This window comes from Berghia stephanieae, chromosome 3, assembly GCF_034508935.2.
Source record: "Berghia stephanieae isolate SIO BIC M18660-M18661 chromosome 3, UCSD_Bste_1.3, whole genome shotgun sequence".
Classification (NCBI taxonomy): Eukaryota; Metazoa; Mollusca; class Gastropoda; order Nudibranchia; family Aeolidiidae; genus Berghia; species Berghia stephanieae.
The window spans coordinates 8,402,768-8,430,015 of NC_088362.1; the positions used below are offsets into that span (position 1 = coordinate 8,402,768).

The 27,248-nt window shown below is 34.0% G+C and overlaps 1 protein-coding gene across 1 annotated transcript; it reads left to right on the forward strand.

Moving 5' to 3' along the window:
- The first annotated feature begins 7,681 nt into the window (after positions 1-7,681).
- Positions 7,682-26,983, forward strand: LOC144967103 (pyruvate dehydrogenase E1 component subunit alpha, mitochondrial-like). Its single transcript, XM_078903939.1, has 9 exons — positions 7,682-7,827; positions 10,541-10,606; positions 17,976-18,149; positions 19,651-19,777; positions 21,528-21,619; positions 22,794-23,042; positions 23,424-23,560; positions 24,856-24,964; positions 25,375-26,983. Exons 1-9 carry the CDS (start codon positions 7,786-7,788, stop codon positions 25,537-25,539), a joined length of 1,161 nt encoding a protein of 386 aa, XP_078760065.1. The 5' UTR covers positions 7,682-7,785; the 3' UTR covers positions 25,540-26,983.
- The last annotated feature ends 265 nt before the right edge of the window (positions 26,984-27,248 follow it).

The window sequence follows — 27,248 nt, forward strand, 5'->3', positions numbered from 1 at the left end:
TCCAATTAACAAATCCTTGACATCACCTTTGATCTAAATTTTGTTAGCCATTATCCTTAATTTAATTTACGGGATACAAGTAGGTACGTGGGATGGGGAAAGATAAGAATCAATACATATAATTACATAATAATACTATCGCGCATTAGCGAAAGCACATTTTGTTAATGTAATTCATTTAATGTAGTTAATTGATTTGAAGGTTAAAAATACATGTACAATAATATATACATAAATATATAGATAAAGATAATGAATTAAATATTTGTTATAATAACATGAGTTACCAATTTCTGTTAAGAACATGAGTTATCGATTTCTGTTATTTTATAGGTTGTGTCTACTTACGGCCCAGGAGTAATACACTATATTAATTATTAATCACTACACATACTAGTTTTAAACGGCATTAATTAGTCATAACACAATTTAAATCCACAGCTATACGATTGATATATTTATTTTATATCCTTGTTCACAGAATCTTTCCCGCTAAATAGAATTTCAAGTTGGTCACGAGAATAATAGCATGTTGGTGATAGAGCGATTGAATGAGAGAGAGACCGAATTAGATGAGTCTTTGTTTATATAGAAATATGACCGGAGTTTAGTCAATCCCTGTGTTTGTTTAATCTGGTTTCCATTGGCATTCTTGACATGACTGTATATGGCGCTTGATGTCATCCGTAACACCAGGCCAGTCCGTTGTGGCAGCGATTCCCACATGTTCTTTGAAAGGTATGGTATGTCCCATGTCTAGAATGTGTCGGCGATGCATAGCTGGAACGACGATCTGATGGCGTTTTTTTTTTTTTTTTTTTTTTTTTTTTTTTTTGCTAGAAACTCTGTATAACAACTCTTGTTGTATTATGAGTTCTCCCATTTTATTTTTCTCACTAGCTTCCGTCACTTTGGCGAATCAGCGCGTGAGAGTTTGTGCCTTTCTCATTTCCTTGGGTCCAGGATTTGGTCTTAACGGCGGCATATTCCGTTGATGCTGTGTTCGTGTCCTCGTGTGACAGGCGTGAAATGGATGTTTGAGCGTTCCGAGAAATACGTATTTGCATCCAAAGATGAGAGGGTGAGTAGGTGCATCTAGCACTCCTGCAGGTATAGTTCCTACTATGTAGGGCGATGATATCTCGATATTGGCTATCTTTTTCCCCTCCTCCTCCTCTAGTCTAGCACGCTTCTCTTCCTCCTCTAATCTGATAATCTCCCTTTCTCCGTTTTCCGTGGCATAGTGGCGCACTGAATCTCGATAGTCTCGTCTGTGAACTGGTCCGGCAGAACCAGGTCACGGGCTACGACTGCATTGAAGTCCTGTGTCGTAGAGAACGGTCACATTCTGTCCATTTACTTTGACTGTGTCAATGACTTGGGGGAGGGGGGGGGGGAGGGGTATCCGAAGATTCTTTTGTAGTGAGTGGTCCCAACGGTGCGACCTACATTTGCGTTGACGGCTTTCCCTTTCTGATTACAGATGCGCTTATTGTCGTGACGGCATTCCTCTGTTGAATGTCCCTTCATATTACAGTTATTGCAATATAAGTGTTGTTTGTGTTGCTGTGTGTTATTTCTTTCATACTGGTTGTTATAGTTCTTCTTTTCGTAGGGTGGCGGAAGTTTAGTTCTTTCCTCATGCGAGGTGGAAGGATTTTAAATCTGATATTGTCTCCTTTCTGTGGGTGATTTTTTTGAGCTGTCGCATAGCGGTCAGCACATTTTACAATGTAGTCCAGTTTATGAGCACCTTGCTCATCAACAAAACTACCGACATCCAGGGGCATTGCTTCTCTTAATTGTTCCACCATGCCAAGCCGATTTAATCCCTCACAAGTTTCTGGGTTGCCAGATAGTTTTAACCATTGTTGGAGGCTGAGTTGAAGATGATCTGCCAACTGGTGATACGTTTCGTTCAGCGTCCTAAATCGTCTGCGATACGATTCCGCGCTTAAATCATAGTGTCTCAGTAAGATGCCTTGACCTCTTGAAAGTTATTTTTGTTGTCCTGTGCCAAACGGGTATAGACATCATAGGCCTTGCCTTGAGATGCTGACGTAATTTAAGGGCCCATCTGCCCTCTGGAAGATCATATATAAATATAAATTGAGCTTTATATAGCGCAATATCCACTAAATGTGCTCAAAGCGCTTTACAAGGCATATACAATTGTTAATTCCTGGAAGCGCGTTAACCACTGATCAATTTCTTCAATCTGCGGGTTGAAAGTTTCCACCGGGAATGCCATTACTGTTTCTATGCTTCCATTACTCTGACTAGATTAAATGAGGCTTTGGGTATAGAGCCGGTTTTATGCAACTTCCCTTGTTAAAGAAACTTCTATTCCCTTTTGGCGTGTGCGCTGCATTTCCGTCTGAGCACGCTCTCTCTCTCTCTCTCTCTCTCTCTCTCTCTCTCTCTCTCTCTCTCTCTCTCTCTCTCTCTCTCTCTCTCTCTCTCTTTCTCTCCAGTTCCAGATCTTTGTCTTTCATTAACTGCTCGTGTCTCCTTGTTTCCTCCTCCTCTAGTCTAGCTCGCTTCTCTTCCTCCTCAAATCTGATAATCTCCCTTTTTGTGTTTTCCGTGACATAGGTAGATAACTGTCCATCTGATAGGCCCACTTATTTATTGCCCTAACTGGATAAACTCACGTCTAACTGTAACGCCGGTGGCCATGACAAATTACAGATTGAACTTGCAGAAGGTGAATGGGAATGTTGCAATCGATCGGAGTGGACCAGAAAGAGTAGAGCAGAAATCAAACAAAGAAAACTTTGCCAGTAAGGTTTACATATGAGTGAAGAACTTCTGAAGCACATATAACGAATTAAAGTGAAGTAGACAACAACACTTTGTTGAAAAGCTTTTTCGCTAAGCAAATTTCAATATATGACACACCGTACTTAGAAAGAATAGTGATTGCCTGAGGCTTAATTGTGAGTGCTCGTGTCAATAGAGAGATACCGTTACACGTATAAACAACAACTTACACGATGACCTAACTTGAAGCTAAAGTGGCTGTATTTTTTTATTAAGCTTGTTTAGCTTAATATTTGAAGAAAGGCGGTATGTTCTCTGAAAGGGGGGGGGGGGGGGGGGGTGTTCTCTCGGTTGAAGGTCCAAAATTAATGGCAAACAATAGCATAACAATTATTGTTAGTATAGTGGCAATGAAAAGCAATATGTTTTGCAAACTATTTTTTAAATTACGTTGCCTAATTTTGCATAATTAAAATAACATGGTTGTCATAATTATAATTATAAATCAGTGTCAGTAAACAAATTATAGGTTTGTGAAAATATAGAAAAAATGGGCATGTTCCAATTTGAAATGCAACCACAGAGACTTTTTAATAATAAATAAGATTTCTTCCTTCTTCTTCTTCTTCTTCTTCTTCTTCTTCTTCTTCTTCTTCTTCTTCTTCTTCTTCTTCTTCTTCTTCTTCTTCTTCTTCTTCTTCTCTTCTTCTTCTTCTTTTCTTCTTTCTTCTTCTTCTTCTTCTTCTTCTTCTTCTTCTTTCTTCTTCTTCTTCTTCTTCTTCTTTTCTTCTTCTTCTTTCTTCTTCTTCTTCTTCTTCTTCTTCTTTTCTTCTTCTTCTTCTTCTTCTTCTTCTTCTTCTTCTTCTTCTTCTTCTTCTTCTCTTCTTCTTCTTCTTCTTCTTCTTCTTCTTCTTCTTCTTCTTCTTCTTCTTCTTCTTTCTTCTTCTTCTTCTTCTTCTTCTTCTTCTTCTTCTTCTTCTTTCTTCTTCTTCTTCTTCTTCTTCTTCTTCTTCTTCTTTCTTCTTCTTCTTCTTCTTCTTCTTTCTTCTTCTTCTTCTTCTTCTTCTTCTTCTTCTTCTTCTTCTTCTTCTTCTTCTTCTTCTTCTTCTTCTTCTTCTTCTTCTTCTTCTCTTCTTCTTCTTCTTCTTCTTCTTCTTCTTCTTCTCTTCTTCTTCTTCTTCTTCTTCTTCTTCTTCTTCTTCTTCTTCTTCTTCTTCTTCTTCTTCTTCTTCTTCTTCTTCTTCTCTTCTTCTTCTTCTCTCTTCTTCTTCTTCTTCTTCTTCTTCTTCTTCTTCTTCTTCTTCTTCTTCTTCTTCTTCTTCTTCTCTTCTCTCTTCTTTCTTCTTCTTCTTCTTCTTCTTCTCTTCTTCTCTTCTTCTTCTTCTTCTTCTTCTTCTTCTTCTTCTTCTTCTTCTTCTTCTTCTTCTTCTTCTTCTTCTTCTTCTTCTTCTTCTTCTTCTTCTTCTTCTTCTTCTTCTTCTTCTTCTTTCTTCTTCTTTCTTCTTCTTCTTCTTCTTCTTCTTCTTCTTCTTCTTTCTTCTTCTTCTTCTTCTTTCTTTCTTCTTCTTCTTCTTCTTCTTCTTCTTTTCTTCTTCTTCTTTTTCTTCTTCTTTTCTTTTCTTCTTCTTCTTCTTCTTTCTTCTTCTTCTTCTTCTTCTTCTTCTTCTTCTTCTTTCTTCTTCTTCTTTCTCTTTTCTTCTTCTTCTTCTTCTTCTTCTTCTTCTTCTTCTTCTTCTTCTTCTCTTCTTCTTCTTCTTCTTCTTCTTCTTTTCTTTCTTCTTCTTCTTTCTTTCTTCTTCTTCTTCTTCTTCTTCTTCTTCTTCTTCTTCTTCTTCTTCTTCTTCTTCTTCTTCTTCTTCTTCTTCTTCTTCTTCTTCTTCTTCTTCTTCTTCTTCTTCTTCTTCTTCTTCTTCTTCTTCTTCTTCTTCTTCTTCTTCTTCTTCTTCTTCTTCTTCTTCTTCTTCTTCTTCTTCTTCTTCTTCTTCTTTTCTTCTTCTTCTTTTTCTTCTTCTTCTTCTTCTTCTTCTTCTTCTTCTTCTTCTTCTTCTTCTTCTTCTTCTTCTTCTTCTTCTTCTTCTTCTTCTTCTTCTTCTTCTTCTTCTTCTTCTTCTTCTTCTTCTTCTTCTTCTTCTTCTTCTTCTTCTTTTCTTCTTCTTCTTCTTCTTCTTCTTCTTCTTTTTCTTCTTCTTCTTCTTCTTCTTCTTCTTCTTCTTCTTCTTCTTTTCTTCTTCTTCTTCTTCTTCGTTCCTCTGATGGACATCGATGGCTGCAGTCCGATATCTGCTATGAAGTCTGTGGTCCGCTTTTGGTCCTCAGCCTCACCATAGATTCTTCCTTATGATATTTGCAATTAATTAATCAAAATGATTTATTGATCGAAATTAATGTAGATATATCTACGAGCCCCCATTGTAATAGAATGCTATAGAGCAGTATAATTAGGTGCCCCAAACGTAAACAAAGGTCGAGAAGCACATGGCAAACCACATGTTCCTGTCTTGAGAGCTCAAGTTCCAATGTAGATTATAGAAAAAAAAATAACCTTTAAAATTTGGCTGTTAGGTGGCAAAAGAAACACATATTCATAAATACTTGATCATGAATCAAATAATGTCTAGATATGGATATTTTATGGAACAAAAGGTAAAATTTATCATAAGTTACAGTCTATCTATTTTTAGACCAGAGCAAATTATTGCGCTGGTGTGAACAAAAAGAGAATTATTCGGAGCCTGATTTTCAGAATAATTTAGTCTTATATTATTATTTCTGCAACTGTTAGATTTTATGTAAACATATTTTCAATACTGAAAGTGTATTGCCTACAACTCAAACTACAAAATTGGGAGACCTATATTATGCGTAAATTTTTCCGGTCCCTAACGAAAATCACTAGCAACTTGTTATTTATTGTTTACGTTTGGGGCACCTAATTATACTACTCTATTGTTAAATTGAGACAGCGGCGGTTCTAGCCAATTTACAGTGGTGGGGCAAAATTGATCCGATTATATATATATATATATAATATATATATATATATATATATATATATATATATTATATATATATATATATATATATATATATATACATTTTTTTTTTTTAATTATAATTTTTTTTTCACCTTTAAAAAAAAATATTTCAACCACAAATAATCACATTCACAATGAAATGACAATACCAGTAGATTTTAATTATTCCAAACGTAATCAAAAATTAATCACGAAAGAGAATACAACTAAAAAATAAAGCGACGAGACATAATGCGACAACACCTTGACAATAGAAGTCCATTTCGTTCACTCGAAAAATTAAAGAGATGCTTTAATCCCTCAACGGCGAGATTAATATTTCTGTTACATTACTGGTTTTCAGTAGTATGTAGTAACCTTAAAGTTTTCATCGAGAAGCAACAACAGCGATATGACTTGAGTTTCATTCAGAGCTGAAATTGCATCATTTTTACTGCTGTCTTAGTGGTTAGAATGATTGTGCCGGTGGTGGTAGTGGTTGGACTAGTGGTAGCGGTGGTGGAGGAGGAGGAGGAAGACGAGGCGGTGAGGGAGGATGTAATTATGATAGTGGTTTTGGTGGTGCTGTTGGTTAGAATGATAGTTGTGGAGACGATGACGGAAATTGTATGATGATGTTGATATTGTTTTTATTGCTATTGTTGTACTTGTTTTTAATATTGTTGTTGTTGTTGTTGTTGTTGTTGTTAATGATGATCGATGATGATGATGATGATGATGATGATGATGATGATGATGATGATGATGATGATGATGATGATGATGATGATGATGACAACGACGATGTCGTCGACAATGATGGTTACCACCATACGATATTACAAAGTTTATTTAATCTTAGGCTTTCGCCAATAATTCACACAATACAATTAAGACAAAAGAATGTTACCAATCTCTCCTCATGCATTCGTTATACTATCACAATAACGGCCGTGTTATCTTTACTCCTTCCCCAACCAACCCCTAGCTTCCCGCCTCTTCATCGCGAACCATCTTATGTATGTATTAGCTTCAGGACGGGCAAGTACGGAATCTGCCCACCCTTCCTTTAAACGTATTTATTTCCTCTATAACTTAGTTAGAATTCAACTCTCTCCTTACTCAGAAGAGTATTTCTCGTATACTAATTCAATTGTTGAGAAAACCAAAATGGTGGTTGTATTTTATATATTTATTTAGTCGTGACTTTTGAATAAAAGTGTTTTATTTTATTAGAGGGAATACAATAGAAAATTACATTGTTTTGCAAAATTATTTAGTCTTGCAATAAAAATACAGCGGTAATTACTTTAAGAATAATAATAAAAAAAAGAACTAACAAATTAATTTGTTTAAAAAAAAACAAAAAAAAACAACAACAAAAAAAAAACAACAAAAAACAAATAAGAAAACAATTTAAATAAATGAGTTTTGAGAAGTACTAAAGAAAACGAGAAAGAAAGAAAAAAAGAAATAATTTAAATGGATAAACAAATATATATAAAAACAACACAAATTAATACTAAATTTATATAATATTAGTAAGTTAATAAATTTAATTCAATACTGATAAAAAGAACAGGAGCGTATCCTGGTTTATGCATTACGGGGTGCATGGTGATTCGCAATCTATAAAAAATACACACAAATTGATTTCAGTACGAAGTATCAAGTTTAAGTAGTAACTTTTGAAATTATCTAATTTAAATTTGATTATTTCGGACCTGGTAATACAGCTTATAACTTGAAAAAACAGGCTGGTATTTGCCCATCCTGCCCATTATTACCAGCCGTCCCTGCTCCAGATCAATAAGTCAAATAAAGTTTCTTACTTTAAATGTCTTTCCATCGTTTCAAAAAGCCTTTTTATTTCCCCCTTTAAATTTGTTATAGATCAACGTCGATAGTCGAACCTAATTTCCGGTTGACCTTCTCTGCAGTAAGGCTTGCCAAGGCCGAATTTTCGATCGAGAAAAGGTTAAATCTTGGTTATTAGGAAAACCGAGAAATGTTTTCTGTTTTGAGGGCTTTTCGTCCCAATGCAAATTTTGTAAGTCATACTTTAAGTAATGAATTAACGCAATTTTCACCAATGTTTTTAATGTTTATTAAGATTATGAATTAACTTCCTTGTAAAAGAAAAATAATAATGCCCCCCTCCCAAACCCCCCCAGTAGTTAGGGCTAGGGGCAGGGGCCCTTAGACTTAGAACAATTATAAACAAAAAAAAAAAAAAAAAAAAAAAAAAAAAAAAAAAAGAATACTGGGGATGTAGGAGCTTTCGGAAGGCCTCCCAAAATAAAACCTAGTACCTTTAACTAACCCAAATAGAAAAAAAAAGCCTCCGCTCTCGAGCTAACCTGCCTTAAGTCTTAAGAGAATAAAAAACAACCCTAGGACCTCTTTGCACTACCTTTCACTTCACTTTCAATTTCAAGTTTTATATGATGACACATTGAATAAACACCAGACAAAAGATCCACGATGAAAATACAAATTGAAAGAAATGCTAGCGCTAGGAGCTTTCGGAAGGTCTCCCGAGGCTTCTCTCCCAGGACCCGTTCTTATATACGCCTAGACCTAGACGTGATAGTGATAGCGATAACAGAGGCTTAGCCAAAGAATGCATCAACACATCCAACCATAGCAGAGTTACGTATTGAGGGATATACTATATATATAATAGCTAGCAGAGATTTTGAAACTGCAGGCAGAGGAGTATACTTATTGGTGAGGGAGAACCTCAAGGTAAACCCCATAAGAGGAACTCACAGATCACGACTTTAGGCAGGGACAGCGCTTAGTGCTCGATTGGAGTGACTGGACCGAGTCAGATATTGGTAGGAGTGATTTAAAGGAGCCCAAATAGTACAGGAGAAAATAATGAGAGAATGATTGGGATGATAAGGAGTGAGTCACAAAGAAAGCATTCAGAGATAATTATTATGGGAGACTTCAACATGCCGGAACTGGAGTGGAAAGGGATGGACGGAGCAAAAGAGGGAAGCCTGGAGGAAAAATTAATCTAAACCATTGAAGATTGCTACCTACAATAGATAATAAATGAACCCACAAGACAGAGAAAAAAACAAGCCCAATGTATAGGACTTATTATTGATGGAGGAAGAAAATGACATTATCGACCTGAGACTGGGTCACCCACTGGGAAAAAGCAACCACGCGACCTTACTCCTAAAGATGAGGGTGACATCAGAGACTGTGTACGAAAATCTGACACTCAGATATAGGAAGGCAGATCTAGAATGAGAGCGAAACTGGGGCTTATCAAATTGGAGGAAATACTAATCATAGGAAACAACTGGAATAGCTTTACCAGAGAGCTCAACCAATGCTTTGAGAGAAACATCCCGAAAAGCAGAGGGAACCGGATTGGGAGAACACAACCTTGGATGACACAGGAAGTGAGAGAGGCATTACAGAAGAAGAAGGCAGCAAATAGAAGATACTCTAGAAGCAAAACGGAAGAGGATTGGGACATATTCAAAAGGGTGAGGAACGCAACTACACTAAAATAGTCTGACTAGCGCACCAAAAGTATGAGAACAAGATAGCAGAGGAAACGAAAGAAAACCCTAAGGCATTCTGGGGTTATGTAAAAAGTAAAATAAGACAAGACAGGGAACCTGTGACATGAGGAAAGAAGATGGCACCTGGACATATGAAGATGAAGACAAGGCAGAGGTGCTAAATTTCTTCTTTGTCTTTACAGTGGAGGACCAGGAAAACTTGCCAGATATTGCGACAAGAAGTAATTAGTATAGATACTTCACAATGGCCGATTACTGGAGAGAGAGTAATGAAGAAACTACAAAACCTAAAGGAGAGTAAATCACCTGGACCTGACAAACTTCATCCTTACATTCTAAAACACTTGGCAGAGCAGCTCAATATTCTCACCTGATCATCATAATCTCTCTTGTGACTGCTATTAGTGGTACTGGACGTAAGGAGGGTGAGCATGTCATGTCATGTATTTAGAATTTAGACTGGATGGGCTTTAGATATGGGAATCATGTTGGAAATCTGTATACGGGAGAATAGCGAGAAGGTGCCACTACCTCTATTCTCACCCAGGATGTGAATAGCCACTCCATATAATTATACTAGATTTATAGCCTAATTGTAATGGAGAAAAAGAGCCCTTTTGCCCTGGCACGAGCAGGGAGGGTGGGGGATGGTCAGACTGTTCCCATTCCATTGTTAAAAACAACGAAGTGCTTAATCACAGTAGTATTGCAATAGTGGGGCCACCATGGAACCACTATTTGCAGTAGTAGAAGAGCTCTCCCGTCTCTGAATATTAGTTTTTCTCCCCTCACTGAACACAACACTATTTTCTGTTCAAAATGGCGTGCTGTCAAATAGCTTGAAGTTGATTGTGTTATTTTGAGAAGGAAAGAAAAGGAGGGATGAGTGAAACATTTTGTGTGACTGAGAATTGAGATTTTGAATGTTTCAACTTTTCCTTCAAGCCTGAAACTTGACAAGATCGTGTTTTGTTTTGTTTTTGTTACCCCAATCCAATCCATGAAAAATTCCCCGTCCCCACCTCTCCGACTTGATCATTCGTCCACATCTTGAAATCTATCAGCTTATCTGTCAGATTACTTACTTTAATGAGAATAGTTCCGCCCCCAAAGATAAGCAAGATAAAGCATAAATGATTATTAAAATTTTATGTCATTTGTCTGAACATTTATTGTGATATTGTAAAAAAATAAATTTTTATTTCATGTTGGCAGTGTTTGCAGAAGGCCATTAAAGTAGGCAGCTATTCCACAGCAACAGAAGCATCCCATGAACTTGTGGTGAGTATGGGAAATTGATAAAGGATGAAAATTAAATTTGAATATTTTTAAAAGAAAATAAAATTGAGCTTTTAATATATAGCGCAATAGCCACTAAAATTGTTCTATAAGCGCTTTACAAGGGATCACAAGCCAACTGCAACTCTTTCATATGTAGGAGGAGACGTAATGTCTGTAAGGTGATAATGACATGTTTAAAAACCGATATAACGCTGTTAATGACCAGGTACTAATACTCAATAATTTTACATCTTTCCTAGCATTATATGTTGGAAGCTGTATTTACGATTAAAAAATAAACAACTAGTCATTCATTTTATGAGCAAATTTTCACTATCAGGCCAAAGCAATATTTTCTTTATCCCAACAGAAGGAGATGATAATTCTTTGGTCATTTCATTCTTAAATAATTTCTTCTTCCATGGACAGTCTAAGTCTAAGACTGCATTCGAATCTTTTGGGGTTCTGGGTGGTGCAAATAGTTTAAGATTGACTAGGCCAAGGGAAGAAAATAACGAGTGAGCTTTGTGTTTCTTTTTCGACAGCATGTTCTAAAAACGGTATAATACACAGTTTTGAAGAAAAAATTGTCATTTTTACTTTATTTCTTTTGATTTGGTTAGTTAAGATTTAGACTGTATTTTTTAAACTTCTCTTTCTGGTTATGCTACAGTGGTCACCGTCACATTGTAATTGTCCACTTTGCGTAATAACTCACCATTCTCATGGATCAGAAATGTAACTATTAAATACAGCTATATTGTATTCAGCTTCTTTGTCTAATAACCAGCTTTTTTTCATGGAGTAATTAAGAGGGGGAAATGATTTTGATGAAATTGCTTTGCAAATAGTAATAGAGAAAACCTGAATAAAAATTTGGTTCATTGATTTGCATCTCAATGTTTGAAGTAAAGTCACATAACGAAGTGTAATAAATTAACAAACACATTCATACACACTGCTATTTTAAGAGACCCTTTCACACCAATGTTCACCTAGAGAAATTGTCTTACATCCATCAAATAGGTTGTCATTGCAGGTAAAGTTATGTGCTCGGTTTCTCCGATTCCAGTGTATTACCTTCATAGTAGCCGCTTGTCATGGTGGAATCGTTACCATTATGATTTGCTATTCCAGAAGATGAGCAAAGAAGCATGAGAAAATGTAGTACAGAATCACTTCCACCATTACAAAACATCACTCCAACATCTATGACCACATCACACTACCCTACCTCTACTACAGCCTTATCTTTATTAACCAAACCTCTACCATGTTGTCACTTTCCTGAAATATAATTCAGAGATAAATAGCAATAATAAGATAAATAGAAGCTTAAAATTAATTTACAAAGACATATAATGCAAACTTTGAAAAGAGAAAATCCAGTTTGTTTTTTTTTTAACGAAGGAAGAAAAAAGTAATATTATTGATAAGGTACCGTTTTTGGTCGAAGTAGTTGTGTACGCTTTAATGTTCTGTTTTTGAGGTCTAAAAGTTGGGCGCTGTGCTACTATTATTACATAAGAGAAAATCATTGATGGCCTGGGGTAGTCAGACATTTCATGATTACAGTATTACAAACGATTTATAATCAAATGGCCAGGGGAAGGATAATGTCTTTTGGTTTGGTGAATGGACTATGAGCTTATACCAAATTATTGCCATCTTTTTAGAAATTAGGAGAAAAATTAAAAACATAAACATAAACAATTTTTAAAAGATGAAATAATGATTCGTATACTATTAACAACGTAAGGAAATCTTATTTATAAGTAAGGGACGTAGCCACTCTGGTTAGCAACCCATTCATTTTGTCACCCAAGGAGCAGGCGATGAGGCTGTGACCATTGTATTATATTTTTTACTTATTTAAGAGATAGATGTCAAATTACATTTAGTATGTCTGGGTGGGGTTTCTCACCTCCCATAGTGGGCAGGGGGTACATACTGTGTCTTCTATCCCCTTATATCTGTTTTCCAACATGCTTTCTGTCTTTGTCTTGGATTGAGATTACTTGGTTTTGTCCTGGCCCTGGCCGGAGTCCTAGCTGGGAGGGAAACAGTCAAATGCATAGTTATTGTTTTGGGAGATGATATTTGTTTCCTTGTAAATCGTTTCTCTGTTATGTATTATTATATTTTGATTTTGAATTTATAATATAAGCATTTGAGTGTATTCCTCTTTGTTGGATTTTGTGCTTGTGTCCGGATGAGACTAATAGGTGGTCTCAAACTAAGTACTTTGATAGTGTGCTTTTAGAATCTACATCTGATTCCTATTTGTTTCCAGTTTCCCTATGTCTTACTTTTTCTTGGGTGCTTTATTTGTAATTCTAGAACTTTTTACTATCCCATTTTCTTCCTTTTTACTTGCGCTGATATGACCTAAATGTGTTGCAAGTTCCGTAAACCCTTAAAAACAATAAAAAAACATTTAGTATGTGTAATGTTATCTTGTATTATGTTCTGTGCACCCTATTACCACGTTATTGTCAATAATAGTTTTCAAATTGTGATTTACCAAAACTCACATATTGATATGATCATAATAATGTGAAATATTACCTTTTGTTTTTTGTGACAGAAATTCAAATGCATGTCAGTTAGGAATTTACTAAGAATTATATTTGATTGATGTTTACAGAGGGAAAATATTTTTTTTATTAAAATACAAAGAAACATGATATTACAGATTGAGTTCGGAGTAAATTGTTGTGTCCATAAAAGATATCGACAACAAAAGATCTACAAGAACAACTCTTTCAGATGTTGTGGTCAAAACTAAATGTGTTTACTTTATGACTTTCTTCAAAATTTACACTTGTAGACAAGTCTTGTTATGATTGAGGTGAAGTTAAGAAAATATAGAAATATATTAATGACAGTACTTCACATGCTAATAAAGATGCCATTTTCTTTTATGAATAAAGTCTGTTGAAAGTCATTGACGTTTTAAAAGTTTGGAAATTTTGCATTAAAAAATAATAATATAAAGAAATGCTGAGAATCGATTACTGACTTTTGAAATTTCGAAAGCAAAACAATGTAAAGTGCTTTAATTACTTTCAATTTAAACTAGTTAATATTTCTACAAATTTTCCATCTTTCAGATTTTCAGGATTCACTCAAAATTCTTTTCTTTGAATTTTTTTTTTGTTTTTTTTGTTTAATAATTTGTTTGTCATTCGTCTTTGATAATTTGTAATTTTATCTTTATGAGAAATGGATTTTTTTTTCTTTTTAATTTTATATATATAACTTCGTAAATTGATTTCTAAATATCTGGTTTTCATTATCGATATAAATTTGTAAATTAATTTCTAAATATCTGGTTTTCATTATCGATATAAATTTGTAAATTAATTTCTAAATATCTGGTTTTCGTTGTCAATTTAAATTTGTAAATTAAATTTGAATATCTGGAAATATATGACTGAAAATAGATTTCAAATAATGCAATGACATACTAAACCATTTTACAACCAAGGAACAATGAAATTTTTTGTAGATTATGGAAGATACCAAATTATCAATCAGTGTTCTATTCAAGTAAAGACTTGAGAAACTCTGATATTAGATCTGTGCAGTTTCTATCGCACACAAATCGAAAAAGTGGCTAAGCATTGTACAATGGCTTTCAGTGAGTTCATATTAGCTATATTAACAGTCAGGTTAAAAAAAAGTTCTGTCACCCTAATTACCCTAATTAATTTTAAAAACACTCAATTAAGAATATAATATGTACTACAATTCATTATCTTTGGACAAATCATTTCCCGTGTTGATAGATGTCACATCATACAATCAAAACAACTCACTTAACGTATTGGTTTTTTAAAATCCAGAACATTCCATCTGAGTTTTGCACATTACAGAAATTTTATGTTTTGTTTTATTTAATTTATTTGATTGAAATTTAAAATAGTGAAATTAACACATTGAGAGCGTGACTGAGTTATCGGATGCTTTCATTGGGATTAACGATTATTGCATTTGCAAGACACTTTCATGTGAGTTAAACGACAATTCAACATTTAAGACGTTTTGGTGACACTGAATGTGTTGAAGACAGACCCTGGGTGGGGTACCCAACCTCCCCTACTGGGCAGGGAGGCACTTACTGTGTCTTCTATACCCCTATATCTGTTTTCCAATTGCTTTCGTGGAATGAGATAAATTGATTTTGTCCTTTCCCTTACCCGAGTCCTTGGCCGACAGGGAAACAGTCAAATGCATTGTGGGAGATGTTTTGTTTTTGTCTTGTAAATTATCTCTTTGTCATGCTCTGTATTATTTCTTGTAAGCTTATTTTCTACTTTAAATGGCCTCAGGCCACATTTAAGCTTTTACTTCTTGTTAAATAAAAAATTTTAATTGGAAATTAAATTGAACTAACACCTTTGACAATGAAGCCTTCAATTAAAAACTGTATAGCTAATAAACCTAAACATAAACGGATTACTTCCCTTTATAGTAACTCTGGCCCCCCAGGAAAACGTGACCGATGCGGCCGCATAATTTGCCACTTACCGCAATGCGGCCGCATAATTCACCTTTTACCGCATAATTATGCAAAATATGTTTTTTAGCGTGAATTTATGACCATTGTATGAAGAAAAATGAAACCAAAAAAGTCCGACGATGTTCCCTAATACGTGACAGTGACTTCCATTTAACTTTAAAGGGATGCTATTCCAATTCCAAGTTCCAAGTGTACGATTTGATTTGTCTTCTTGAGATCTACCCTGCTAAGCTGCTCCTGTCTCCACATTGGGATCAACTTGAGAACCTCACAAAGCTGAAAACTGTACCCGAGGAGGAGATCAAGAGGTACACCCGGCAGCTTGGGCCCCTCGCGTTGAAGAACTCCATCACCTCTTCTGTTGACGTGCCACATTTTTGGCAGTCCATCTCTGATGAAGTGCCCGCTTTGGCTGCTTGTGCCAAGCGGTACAAATACACCACGATCAACAGCGCTGATGCTGAGCGCAGTTTTTCTGTTTACAATCTGATATTGTCAGACAGGCGCAGGAGTCTTAGCACAACGTCTCTACGACATCTAGCTTGTCTGTGCTACAACAAAAAAATAAGTTTTGAATTTGCGTTGTAGTTCTTTATTTTTGAATTGGTTAAATGTAAATAAAGCAATGGAAAAATTTAGACAGCTATTTATTACTTTTTTCTTGTTTTGCATAATTTGTAATTTCCCTTGCATAATTTGCCTTTTTCCCCCCGCATAATTTGCAATTTCTCCCGCATAATTTGGGATATTTTTTTGCATATTTCCGGGGGGCCAGGTAACTAAAATTTCTATATTTTGGTTTTAACATTAATAATGATCATTTTTTTTTTTTTTGTATGAGTATGTTTTTTTTTTACCCAAGTGGGCAGCTTTAGAAGTAATTAGCTTGTCTATAAATTATATGTGTGAATTTTCCATCATTTTGCCAAATGTGATTGCATTAGTAGTATGTAGTAGGAAGTAGTAGTAGTAGTAGTTGTTGTTGTATGAAGAATAGGAGTGAATGCTAAAAAAAAAAAAAAAAAAGAGAGAGAGAGACATGGATCATTAGATAACATAATGGAAAAATCTTGTTTCAGGTGCAAAATGTCATCTATGGAATTGAAGCCCGCTCTCCCAGATTTTTTATACAACTGATTTAATGGGTTGGCAGATGTATATCACCATCACAACTTCATTTGATACATAATCATCACCACATCATTATCTCTTATTCTTACCACCACCACGGTGGCATCACCACTGCTACAAATACCATCAGTGTGTGTCATTGCCACAACCAACAACAACATCACTTCTACCACCACAGCTTCGCCATCATCACCACCATCACTATCGCACCATAGGCCATAGCTAAAACAATCACCATCTCTTCCCCTGACGCTAGCATCAATAATACCAACATGATCGCTCGCTTATCATGTGTTGTTTACATGCGCACCTGTTATGAATGTAAAGCCGTGAGAAAATCCTTTCATTTGATAAAAAATAAAATGAGCTTTTATATAGCGCTATATCCACTAAATGTGCTCAGAGCTTTACAAGGGGTCCAGGGCCAACAGCAACACTTAATATGTAGGACGAGACATGACGCCTGTTAGGCGATATTACAATTCTTTCGGACAAAGACAACGCTGTTAACGGCCAGGTACTCATTTTACACCCGAGTACGGTGAGAGATTTTGAGTAAAGAACCTTGTCCAAGGACTCAACTATGCGCCGAGAGAGTCTCGAACATAGGACCTTCCGATCCGAAAGCGAATGTCATACCACAAGACCACATAGCCTCACATTATGTGTAACATGATGGGGTTGAGTTTGTAAATACGGCGGTAGTAGGATCCGAAACAGATCGAAGTTTAGCTGCAAATTCTAGCTGTTTAAATCAGAATTTAGCGACTGACATGTTTTACAAAATCAAAAATTAAATACATTTGCTTTTAATTTCAAGCTTTTTCGCAATCATGAATGGATTCTTTAATGGTTTAAGAAACATTATTCGCAACAACAACCAAAAAAATGCTAAAAATTCACATTATCTTCTATTTTGGCTTATATCTCGAATCGAAGCTTGCCGCATCTTCCCAGGTTTTCTCATCCAGTCTCACATTTTATTGCATTAGATAAACAACATGTTTGCTGTGTTATGTGCCTAGTTCGATCAACTTTGAATTGTGTTCATAGACTATATTCAATTTTGATTTCAGGGATGAAAGAACTTTTGCATGTCTGTATAGTATTAATAATAATGATGATGATGATGATAATAATAATAATGATATACTGTTAATAGTAATGTTATCTTTTTGCTCTTCAGAATAAGGAACAATGCTGCTTATAATACTTCAATCAATAATATTATTTTCTTTGCACAGGAAAAGGGTTGACATTTTTAAAATACATTTTAAACTTGAATCAGCTCTACAGACCTTTCATTACAAAAAAATTCCTATGGATGAATCGAGTATTATTATTATTATTATTATTATTATTATTATTATTATTATTATTATTATTATTATTATTATTATATTATTATTATTATTATTATTATTATTATTATTATTATTATTATTATTATTATTATTATTATTATTATTATTATTATTATTATTATTATTATTATTAATATGTGAAGTACAAGAAGAAGAAAAATATCAAGGTTGAAATTGGAAACGCCCTTCAGTTTTACACACTTTTCAAATGGCAATTATTAGTTACTGCCATGTCTTTTTTAAAAGGTCAAATATTGATTTAGAATGTTATGATTTAATTACCACCAGGAAGCAATTATAATTGTCTAAATATGTTCCATAAACGTCTTTTATTTGATTTATTCAACAGCCTTTTAAGCTTCACAAGCTAGAAAATGGTCCACAAGAGACAGTTACTTTCACAAGAGAGGAAGCTCTCAAGTATTACCGTCAAATGAGGACAATACGAGTCATGGAGACGACAGCTGGGAACCTCTATAAAGCCAAATGGATCAGGGGATTTTGTCATCTGTACTCTGGACAGGTCAGTGTTCTTTTAGGCTTAATGTTCATCCATTGTAAGACTATATATAGGTATTTAATTAATTTTTTAACAAGGACCTATAATTTTTATTCTCATTTTTAAGTTGATGTTATCATGTATTTCTATATATCCTTTTAAAACAAGGTTTCAAAATAATTAGTTATCCTTTAGCTCTTCTACAATTGTAGGTTTTCGCTCTTTGTTTGAAGAATGCGACAAGCTTGGGGTTTCAGGATGTACTACCGTATGTATTAGGGCTTCACTAATGAAAGATGAAGATACAACTGGAAACAAAGTTCAGTGCATAGCCTTGACATTGCAAATGTTTACATAGAGTCACCATATTACATAGGCAAAGTCGAATTTTGTCACCGATTTGATAATTGGTAATAATGACAATGCCGAAGATGTTGAAGAATTAAAACTTGCACAACAAATTGTTTGCCCAGCAGAAACTAGATCTACGGTCAAAAAGCAACAGTCACCAATGACTATTCCACTAGAACCACAAAACTTTGATCACAATGATTTTGTTATGGCACAGAAAGAAGATGATTCTATAAAAACTTACTTTAAGCTTGTTGCCAAAACTTTAAAATCAAAAACAAAATACACTATTGAAAACTATATACTGTATAGGTCAATGACAAAAGGCTCCCACGAAAGTATAGCTTTAAATTACTAAACAAGTGAAGGAGATGTGTAGTAGGGGTAGTACTTCTTCACTCCTGACTGATCACGACTCAGCAAATATAGAGAACAACCGTGCTTCCCAAACGTACTTCACACAAGACTTATCACTATTCTTTTGTGTCTGGATAGAGATCTGACCGAACAAGTTTCAAGGCACCAAATATTATCACACTGTTTTATGGAGATGTGATATTACGACACACGTCTCTTTTTATTTGTCACTGAACAGGCAATACAACCGGCCAGCATTGAATATTTTAGAACACAGTTTTGGCCTTCTCTGTGTATACTTTATTTGGATTCATACACATAGGAACAGATCAACCTTTTCTGTTCTATGATTTTAATAGTCACTTTGATCAGACTGACATTGCAAAGATCGGCCTTCTCTATGCTATGACTATTTTTTGGTCACCCATTTGTGGACTTACACAGTACAGATCAGCCTTTTCTATACTTTGATTTGGAGGTCACTCATTCAAACATCCGATTCACATAATACAGTTACCTGCACTATGCCTTGCTATTTTTCGCCCCGAACGTTACTCACACAATCAACCCTGCATTGTGCGATCAAGAATAGCAAGTGCTGATTTGCGGCCTGCCATGGGTTTATATATCATGGTGAGTAATTTTCATTGGACGACCAAGAGGGGTTGTCAACACAAATAGCCTAACCAAAAACTAAATGCTAAAATTTGGCAATACTCGGGTAACGTAATGTAACGCAATTTTTTTTTTTTTTTTTGGGTATTTTTTTTTAGTTGTCTAGTTTTCTATTTTTGATTTAATTCATTATCTTCAACAGGAAGCAATTTGTGTTGGAATGGAGGCAGCTATTACACCAGATGATTCGGTCATCACAGCTTACAGAGCTCATGGATGGACATATATCAGGGGTGTGTCACTTCGTGGTGTTCTGTCAGAACTTACAGGTAAGGAAATATGTTTATCATTGTTAGACTTATGGCCTTATTATTTACCCTGGCTGGGTGGTGTTCCTGACCTCCCATTGTGGGCAGGGAGGTACTTACTGTGTCTTCTATCCCCCTTTATCTGTTTTCCAACTTGCTTTCTGTCTTTGTCTTGGAATGAGATTACTTGGTTTTGTCCTGGTCCTAGCCCTAGCTGAGAGGGAAACAGTCAAATATATAGTTAGTTTTGGGAGATGAGATTTTTTTCCTTGTAAATCATCTCTCTTTTATGCACTGTATTATGTTTTCTTTATATTATATATGATTTGTAAAACATTTGAGTGTATTCCTCTTAGTGGGGACCTTGTGCTTGTGTCTGGATGAGACGTTTAGGTGATCTCAAACTAAGTACTTTGATAGTGTGCTCTTGGAATCTACACCTTTTTTCATATTTGAACCAATTCCCCTTTGTCTTACCTTTTCTTGGGTTCTTTAATTGTAATTCTAGAACATTTACTATCCCATTTTCTTCCTTTTTACTGGCGCTGATATGACCTTAATGTGTTGCAAGCGCCGTAAAACCCTTAAAAACAAACAAACAAACATATTTACCCTGGACTTGTTTAAAATTAAAGTAGATCATGGTTTTTAAACCAATTTGCAGAAATATTGAAGATTAAGAAACATAATAAACTAATAACAAAAACTTGTGCATTGGAACACAAAATTATATCTTCTGATACCAATGTTTTGTTATAATGGTTTGTAAAGCCCAGTTATAAAACTTCTGGCTTCGCCTGCAAAGTATGTAAAATTGTCAAGGATGATATTAAAAATTTTAATAATGCACCAAACAGAATATCGTCATCAATGAAGTTCCTTCTCTAAAATATGAATCAACGGTATAAATCAGTATTATTGGGTCGACGTCTTTGCGAATAATAATAATAACCATGATAATGAAAATAGTAGTATAATAATAATAATGATGACAAAAGTATTAATAATTCAAATAACAAGGTTACCAATTTTCCGCAAATTTACGGAATTATATTATATTATTAGCCCTCAGTATATTTTCCAATCACCTGCTAAACGGAAAAAAAGGAAGTACAAAAGTCTTTTTACTGGAGTTCAGCACTCAGAAAGGGGTCGGTCTTGTTTGTGTAAAAGTTCAGTAGATTTTTGCCTCCAGAATAGGTTTCAATAGTCGTAACGTCACTTCCTTCCTTATGACGCATGGTAACTTAGTAACACTGGCTCTAAACTATCGGAGCAATGGCGGACGCCCGTATGAAATATTTCTCCAACGAGCATAAAAGCGTATCCAGAGGGGGAAAAAACATAAATTTGATCATGTTTTGACTTTTACACATTCTGATCACAAAACATATGAAAAGTTCTGGCCAGCTTGAAGAATAAAAAGTAATGATTTTCTTTGTTTAGAACCAAGATGGCCATCGTTGCCGGGGGGCGTGACATCAGTCTACTGAATCCAATTGGCAACCTTGAAATGATAATAATAATAATTATATTAATAGTAGTAGTACTACTTGTAGTACTAGTAGTAGTAGTAGCAGTAGTAGTAGTAATTATAATCATAATTATGGTAATAATGAAAATGGTGAGGGTGTATAAACAGGTATTCAAACTCAGGGTTCTTTTCTTAATCATGGAAGAATTGCAAATATTTTGAGAGTTCAATGGATATCGGTACCTATATTACCTTCACAAAGTCTCATTATTTTTTCTAAATTTCTTATGATTTCAGGTCGTGAATCTGGTTGTGCCCGAGGTAAAGGAGGCTCAATGCACATGTATGCCAAGAACTTTTATGGTGGAAATGGAATTGTGGGGGCACAGGTTGGTTGTTTCAGATAATTGGATTGGTATTGTTTTTTTAATTTACAGATATAGTTAAATTGTTTCAAACCATCACAACAGACTCGGTTACATTGGCATTACATTTCTTGCTTAAAAATGTTCCTCAATTCTTATTTTTATGTGAATTGTCGTTTTTTTAAGCATTACTCTCTGATTTGGAAAATTATTATCTGAATTTTTTATTGGTTCTGTTTCAATCAGTAAAGATAACTAATCATGTGGAGGAATGCATACATTCTCAGAGTGGCTGAGGTGATGTGATACCATCGTAATGAATTTTAGATGATAAAGACCAACAAAGAAATCTTACTAGAAGAGTTAGTTGAATATTTCATAGGTGGGAATTTCCTGCTATTTAAAAATTGAAATAAAATCTCGCTCAAATATCGCTATTTTCCAATGTTGAATTCTAGTAGGTTTAAGACAGAATAAGTTCCATAACAAACACACCATCATTTTCACTTTATGTGGTCTTGTGGTATGACACTTGTTCTCGGATCAGAAGGTCCTGGGTTCAAGCCTCGCTTGGTGCATAGTTGAGTCCTTGGAAAAGGCTCTTTACTCACATTCTTTCACCATGCTCAGGTGTGAAAAGAGTACCTGGCCATTAACAGCATTGTGTCTGTCTGAAGAAATTGTAATATTGCATAACAGGTGTCATGCCTTGTTCTGTATGGTATGTGTTGCTATTGGCCAGGGAAACTTTGTAAAGTGCTTTGAGCGTGTTTAGTGGATATTGTGCTATATAAAAGCTCACATTTTTTGTTGTTGTTTTTTTTTTCCAGGGAAATCACAATAATACAATCATCGTCACCACCACATCATCATCATTGCAGCATCCACTGCCTGGATTGTTTGTTATAATCATTAAAACCACCACCCCCTTCACTACTACCGACAATAGCATCACCACAACAACGTTATTATTTTCATTATTACTATTATTATTATTATTATTTTTATTATTATTATTATTATTATTATTATTATTATTATTATTTTGTGTGTTGTTGTTGTTGTTGTTGTTGTTGTTGTTGTTGTTGTTGTTGTTGTTGTTGTTGTTGTTGTTGTTATTAGTATTATTATTATTATTATTATTATTATTACTATTATTATTATTATTATTATCATTATTACTATTGTCTCGATCCAGGTTCCAGTTGGGGCAGGTATAGCATTAGCTCACAAATACAAAGACGAAGATAATATCTGCATATCTCTCTATGGTGATGGGGCCGCAAACCAAGGCCAGATATTTGAGGCCTATAATATGGCCAAGCTATGGGATCTGCCTTGTATCTTTGTGTGTGAAAACAATGGCTTTGGCATGGGGACATCAGCAGAGAGAGCAGCAGCTTCTACTACCTACTACACCCGTGGAGATTATATTCCAGGCTTGTGGGTCAGTTATATTTTGAAACCGTATTTTAATTACTTTTTTTGCCTATTACAAGAGCTGTAACCTAACAATAATTGCCTAATTGGACAATAAAGATTATTATTATTATTATGATTATTATTATTCCATTTATTAAATCGATTGCTTGCATTTAAAAATTGATTTGTAAAGACTTTGATTATTTTTGTTAACAGATATCTTTCATCACTTTCATCTCATATATGTTCTTTATTTTTGCACTAACTTGCACAAAATATAAGTTTCTAAGATTTGAACTTTTTTGATTTGTTAATTCTTTAGAATGCAAATATTGATACCCGTTTTCACTTGTTTGTTTTTTTTATAGTATTTGATTTTGATATTATGATTTAAAACCCTCTTTAGGTGGATGGAATGGATGTACTTGCTGTGAAAGAGGCCACTCGATTTTGCAAGGACTATGTATTGAACAATGGCCCAATTGTAATGGAGATGGCGACCTACAGATATCATGGGCACAGTATGAGTGACCCAGGAACTAGGTACACAGCTTTTCTGGCTTATGATCTGTTTGGTTGTTTGTTTTTTTTTTTCAAATTAATCATCCCAAGTTTTGGCAGTAATAAATTTCAGCTTCAAAGCAAAATATTTTTTTTTAACCTACTGTAATTAACGCATTTGTGCGATTCGTTTATAATTCTCAGAAATAGACATATGTGTCAGTGCATGACGTAATCAGTCGGAAGGTGAACATTTTGGATTTGCATTATTTGCATTTTCTGAAAGAATGTGCTCCCCATAGAATTTTAATCTTTATTTAAAGTAAACCGCGTGATTTTTCATGAAGTTACGGTCAAGTGTTTGGGAAAGGTATCCAGCAACTTTTCTCAAATTTCATACTTTTTCAACTTGACTTGCTGTAAAAAATATTTAGAAGTGATTTTAAGCTTTGATATTTCCCGAAGATGTACAAAAAGGATTGGATTTAATTATTTATGAGAACTCATTTGTGATAAAGTTTGACCTTCTGATTAAACTTGGCATTATCTCAGTTTAAACCTTTTCACCATCCGACTGATTATGTCATTCACTGTAACATATAATAATGATGTCATTTGTATTCTTATTTCTTTAACTATGGAGATAAAAAATAGCAAAATTCAAGCATAGACAGGATTTTAAGGTAACCATTCTTATAGCCCTTCTTCATTCCAAATTTCAACTCTTGATTACTTTATATTATTTTATCTCTAATATTTTTAAGCTATCGTACGATTACTTAATATTATTTTATCTGTAATATTTTTCAGCTATCGTACGATTACTTTATATTATTTTATCTGTAATATTTTTCAGCTATCGTACGATTACTTCATATTATTTTATCTGTAATATTTTTCAGCTATCGTACGATTACTTCATATTATTTTATCATGTAATATTTTTCAGCTATCGTACGATTACTTCATATTATTTTATCTGTAATATTTTTCAGCTATCGTACGATTACTTTATATATTATTTATTTTTTCAGCTGTAATACTATTTTGATTTTCAGCTATCGTACGATTACTTCATATCTGTAATATTTTTCAGCTATCGTACGATTACTTCATATTTATTTGTACTAATCATTTTAATATTTTTCAGCTATCGTACGATTACTTCATATTATTTTATCATGTAATATTTTTCAGCTATCGTACGATTACTTCATATTATTTTATCTGTAATATTTTTCAGCTATCGTACGATTACTTCATATTATTTTATCATGTAATATTTTTCAGCTATCGCACGATTACTTTATATTATTTTATCATGTAATATTTTTCAGCTATCGTACTCGTGAAGAGGTCCAGGAGATTCGGCAAACACGAGACCCGATTGGAAAATTCAAGGAAGTTATTGTCAATGCAAATTTGGTAACTAAAGATGAAATAAAGGTATGTAATTATTTGCAATAAATTTTCATCTTTGAATTCGTGTATTTGTTTACATATTATATCTTTGTCTTCCTTTTTTCTTTACACTCACTTAATTGGTTAACAACATCATCATCATCATCATTATTATTATTATTATTATTATTATTATTATTATTACTATATTATTAGTTGTAGTAGTATTATAATTATTGTTAATAGTGGTAGCAGTAGTAGTAGTAGTAATAGTAGTATAGTGGTAGTAGTAGTTGTGGTTGTGGTAGTAGGATCTAGTAATAATTGTTGTAGTTCTGTTGAAACGTTTCAATTTTTAAAAATATTATTCAGTTTTAATTGTTAAACACAAAAGGATTTGTTTGTAATGTTATTAAAGATTCTGACATTATTTATTTGTCCTATATCTATAAAAGAAAATTGAGGATGAAGTCAAGAAAGAAGTAGCTGAAGCAGCAGAGCAGGCGAAAACTGATCCTGAGCTCCCCTTAAATGAACTGTACCAGAATATTTATGCAGACCCACCGCAAGATTACAACGTTCGAGGATGTGACGACTCAATTTGGGTCCATTCTAGATAGTCTTATAAAATATTACCCAGCAACTCTCAGTTGTCACTTCATTTTGCATTCAGTATGCTATGACGCTTTTGTTGTTTGAAATAAATATGCATATTTATATTATATATTTATTTATTTATACTCTGAATATCATGTTGTCCATAATTTTAGGATGAAAAGAAATGTCACAGTGGTGTCACATTTGAATGCAAAATGTTGTGAGCTTTATCATCTTTAAAACCATCTCACTGTTTTGGAGATTAAGATTATCCCTACTTGCATAAATTTAATAGGGTGTAATTTAATTTTGGGAAGTATTTAATTTCAGTGGCTATATCAATGGGGAAAAAAAATATTAAGTAAAAGGTCTTATGATGATTAATAAGAAAATGTTTCGTGTATCTTTGGGTTGCAAGTTAAATGGATCAGGTTGGGGTTGAAATCTCAGATTTATACTTTCTTTGAGAATATATGATTCACCAGTTTGTATATTTTAGAAATGGTTATGATTTATGAATTGGTGAGAAGAGAAAAAAAAAAGAATAATTGTTTATTTTAATGTCTAACTTGTCAATCTTTTTGTAACTTGAGCTTATTAATAATAATGGCACGAAACAACAAACTTTACCATGAAATTGTGTTACCCTTAAGTCTGCGATCTCCTTTTGCAACTGTCATCTTCAGGAACCAATATAGTGTCATTATATTTGAATATTACATTCTGGAGGTCTTTGTATTGCTGTTTTTTTAATGTTATTTTTGTTTTCATTGTTATTTGAAAGAGTGCAATCTCAAACTCACTTTTCAATAGAAATTATAACCTATTATTATAAAATGGATTTCAAGCTTTGATGAGATTAAATTAAAAGATAGATTTGATTTGACATAACTTTTTTTTTTCTTTACTCTTGATAATAACACCTTGTGCTGGGGAAAAAAGTACAGCACTAATTGTTCGGATTAGTATTGTGATATTATTTGTGTAAGCTTGTTTGTGTGTGTTTGTTTAGTTGTTTCCTTGTGTTGATTTAAATCTTTTTGTATGTGCCGATATAGCTTGGTGACGTGATGTCAAATTCTAGCTTGAAAAGTGGCATTTTCTAATTTTGTATTTATGTTGTCGATTTTAAAGGATTTTATTTCCCCTCTTAAGGTTGTGGGGTTGGGGGGTTTTTTAAAAGATTTTTTTCATGTATATGAAAGGACACATTTGCTATAAATTTCAGTTTTCATTTTGTATTTCTGACACATCAGATTGAAATAATTATGGCATATATAATTAGTAATGATGATGCACAACTCTTGAAAAGTTATGTTAAAATGTTTGAATGCGAAATTCAAGTGTGCTTCAGAAGAGCTATAAATGAGATATTTGGGACTCAAATAATTGAATGATTGTTTTTTTGTAAGGTTTCGAAAAATGTTTATGTAGTTTTGTGTAGAATAAAGATGGATGAACACATAACTTGAGGTCTGCTCCTTGTATTGATAAAATTTAAATCGCAGGTGATATGTGTGAGCTACTGGTGAGATCTTGTCAAGTGGCTTTCTGTTCCTCTTTGTAAACCATCCCTCTGACTGATTGTATATTAATTGTAACAGTGTGAGAAGCCATCTGAACATCTCACTGACCTATCTGAGACCACATAGTCACACCCAGTCAGAAACAGGATCCCACCAAGAGTCCTGGAGTCTTTCGACCTCCCATGGTGAGCAGGAGGTAACCTGTT

Coding starts and splice junctions, on each gene's coding strand:
- LOC144967103 (XM_078903939.1), top strand. CDS start 7,786: ATGTTTTCTGTTTTGAGGGCTTTTCGTCCCAATGCAAATTTT. Junction 18,150..19,650: donor GTCATCTGTACTCTGGACAG/GTCAGTGTTCTT, acceptor TATCTTCAACAG/GAAGCAATTTGTGTTGGAAT. Junction 23,043..23,423: donor ATTATATTCCAGGCTTGTGG/GTCAGTTATATT, acceptor AACCCTCTTTAG/GTGGATGGAATGGATGTACT.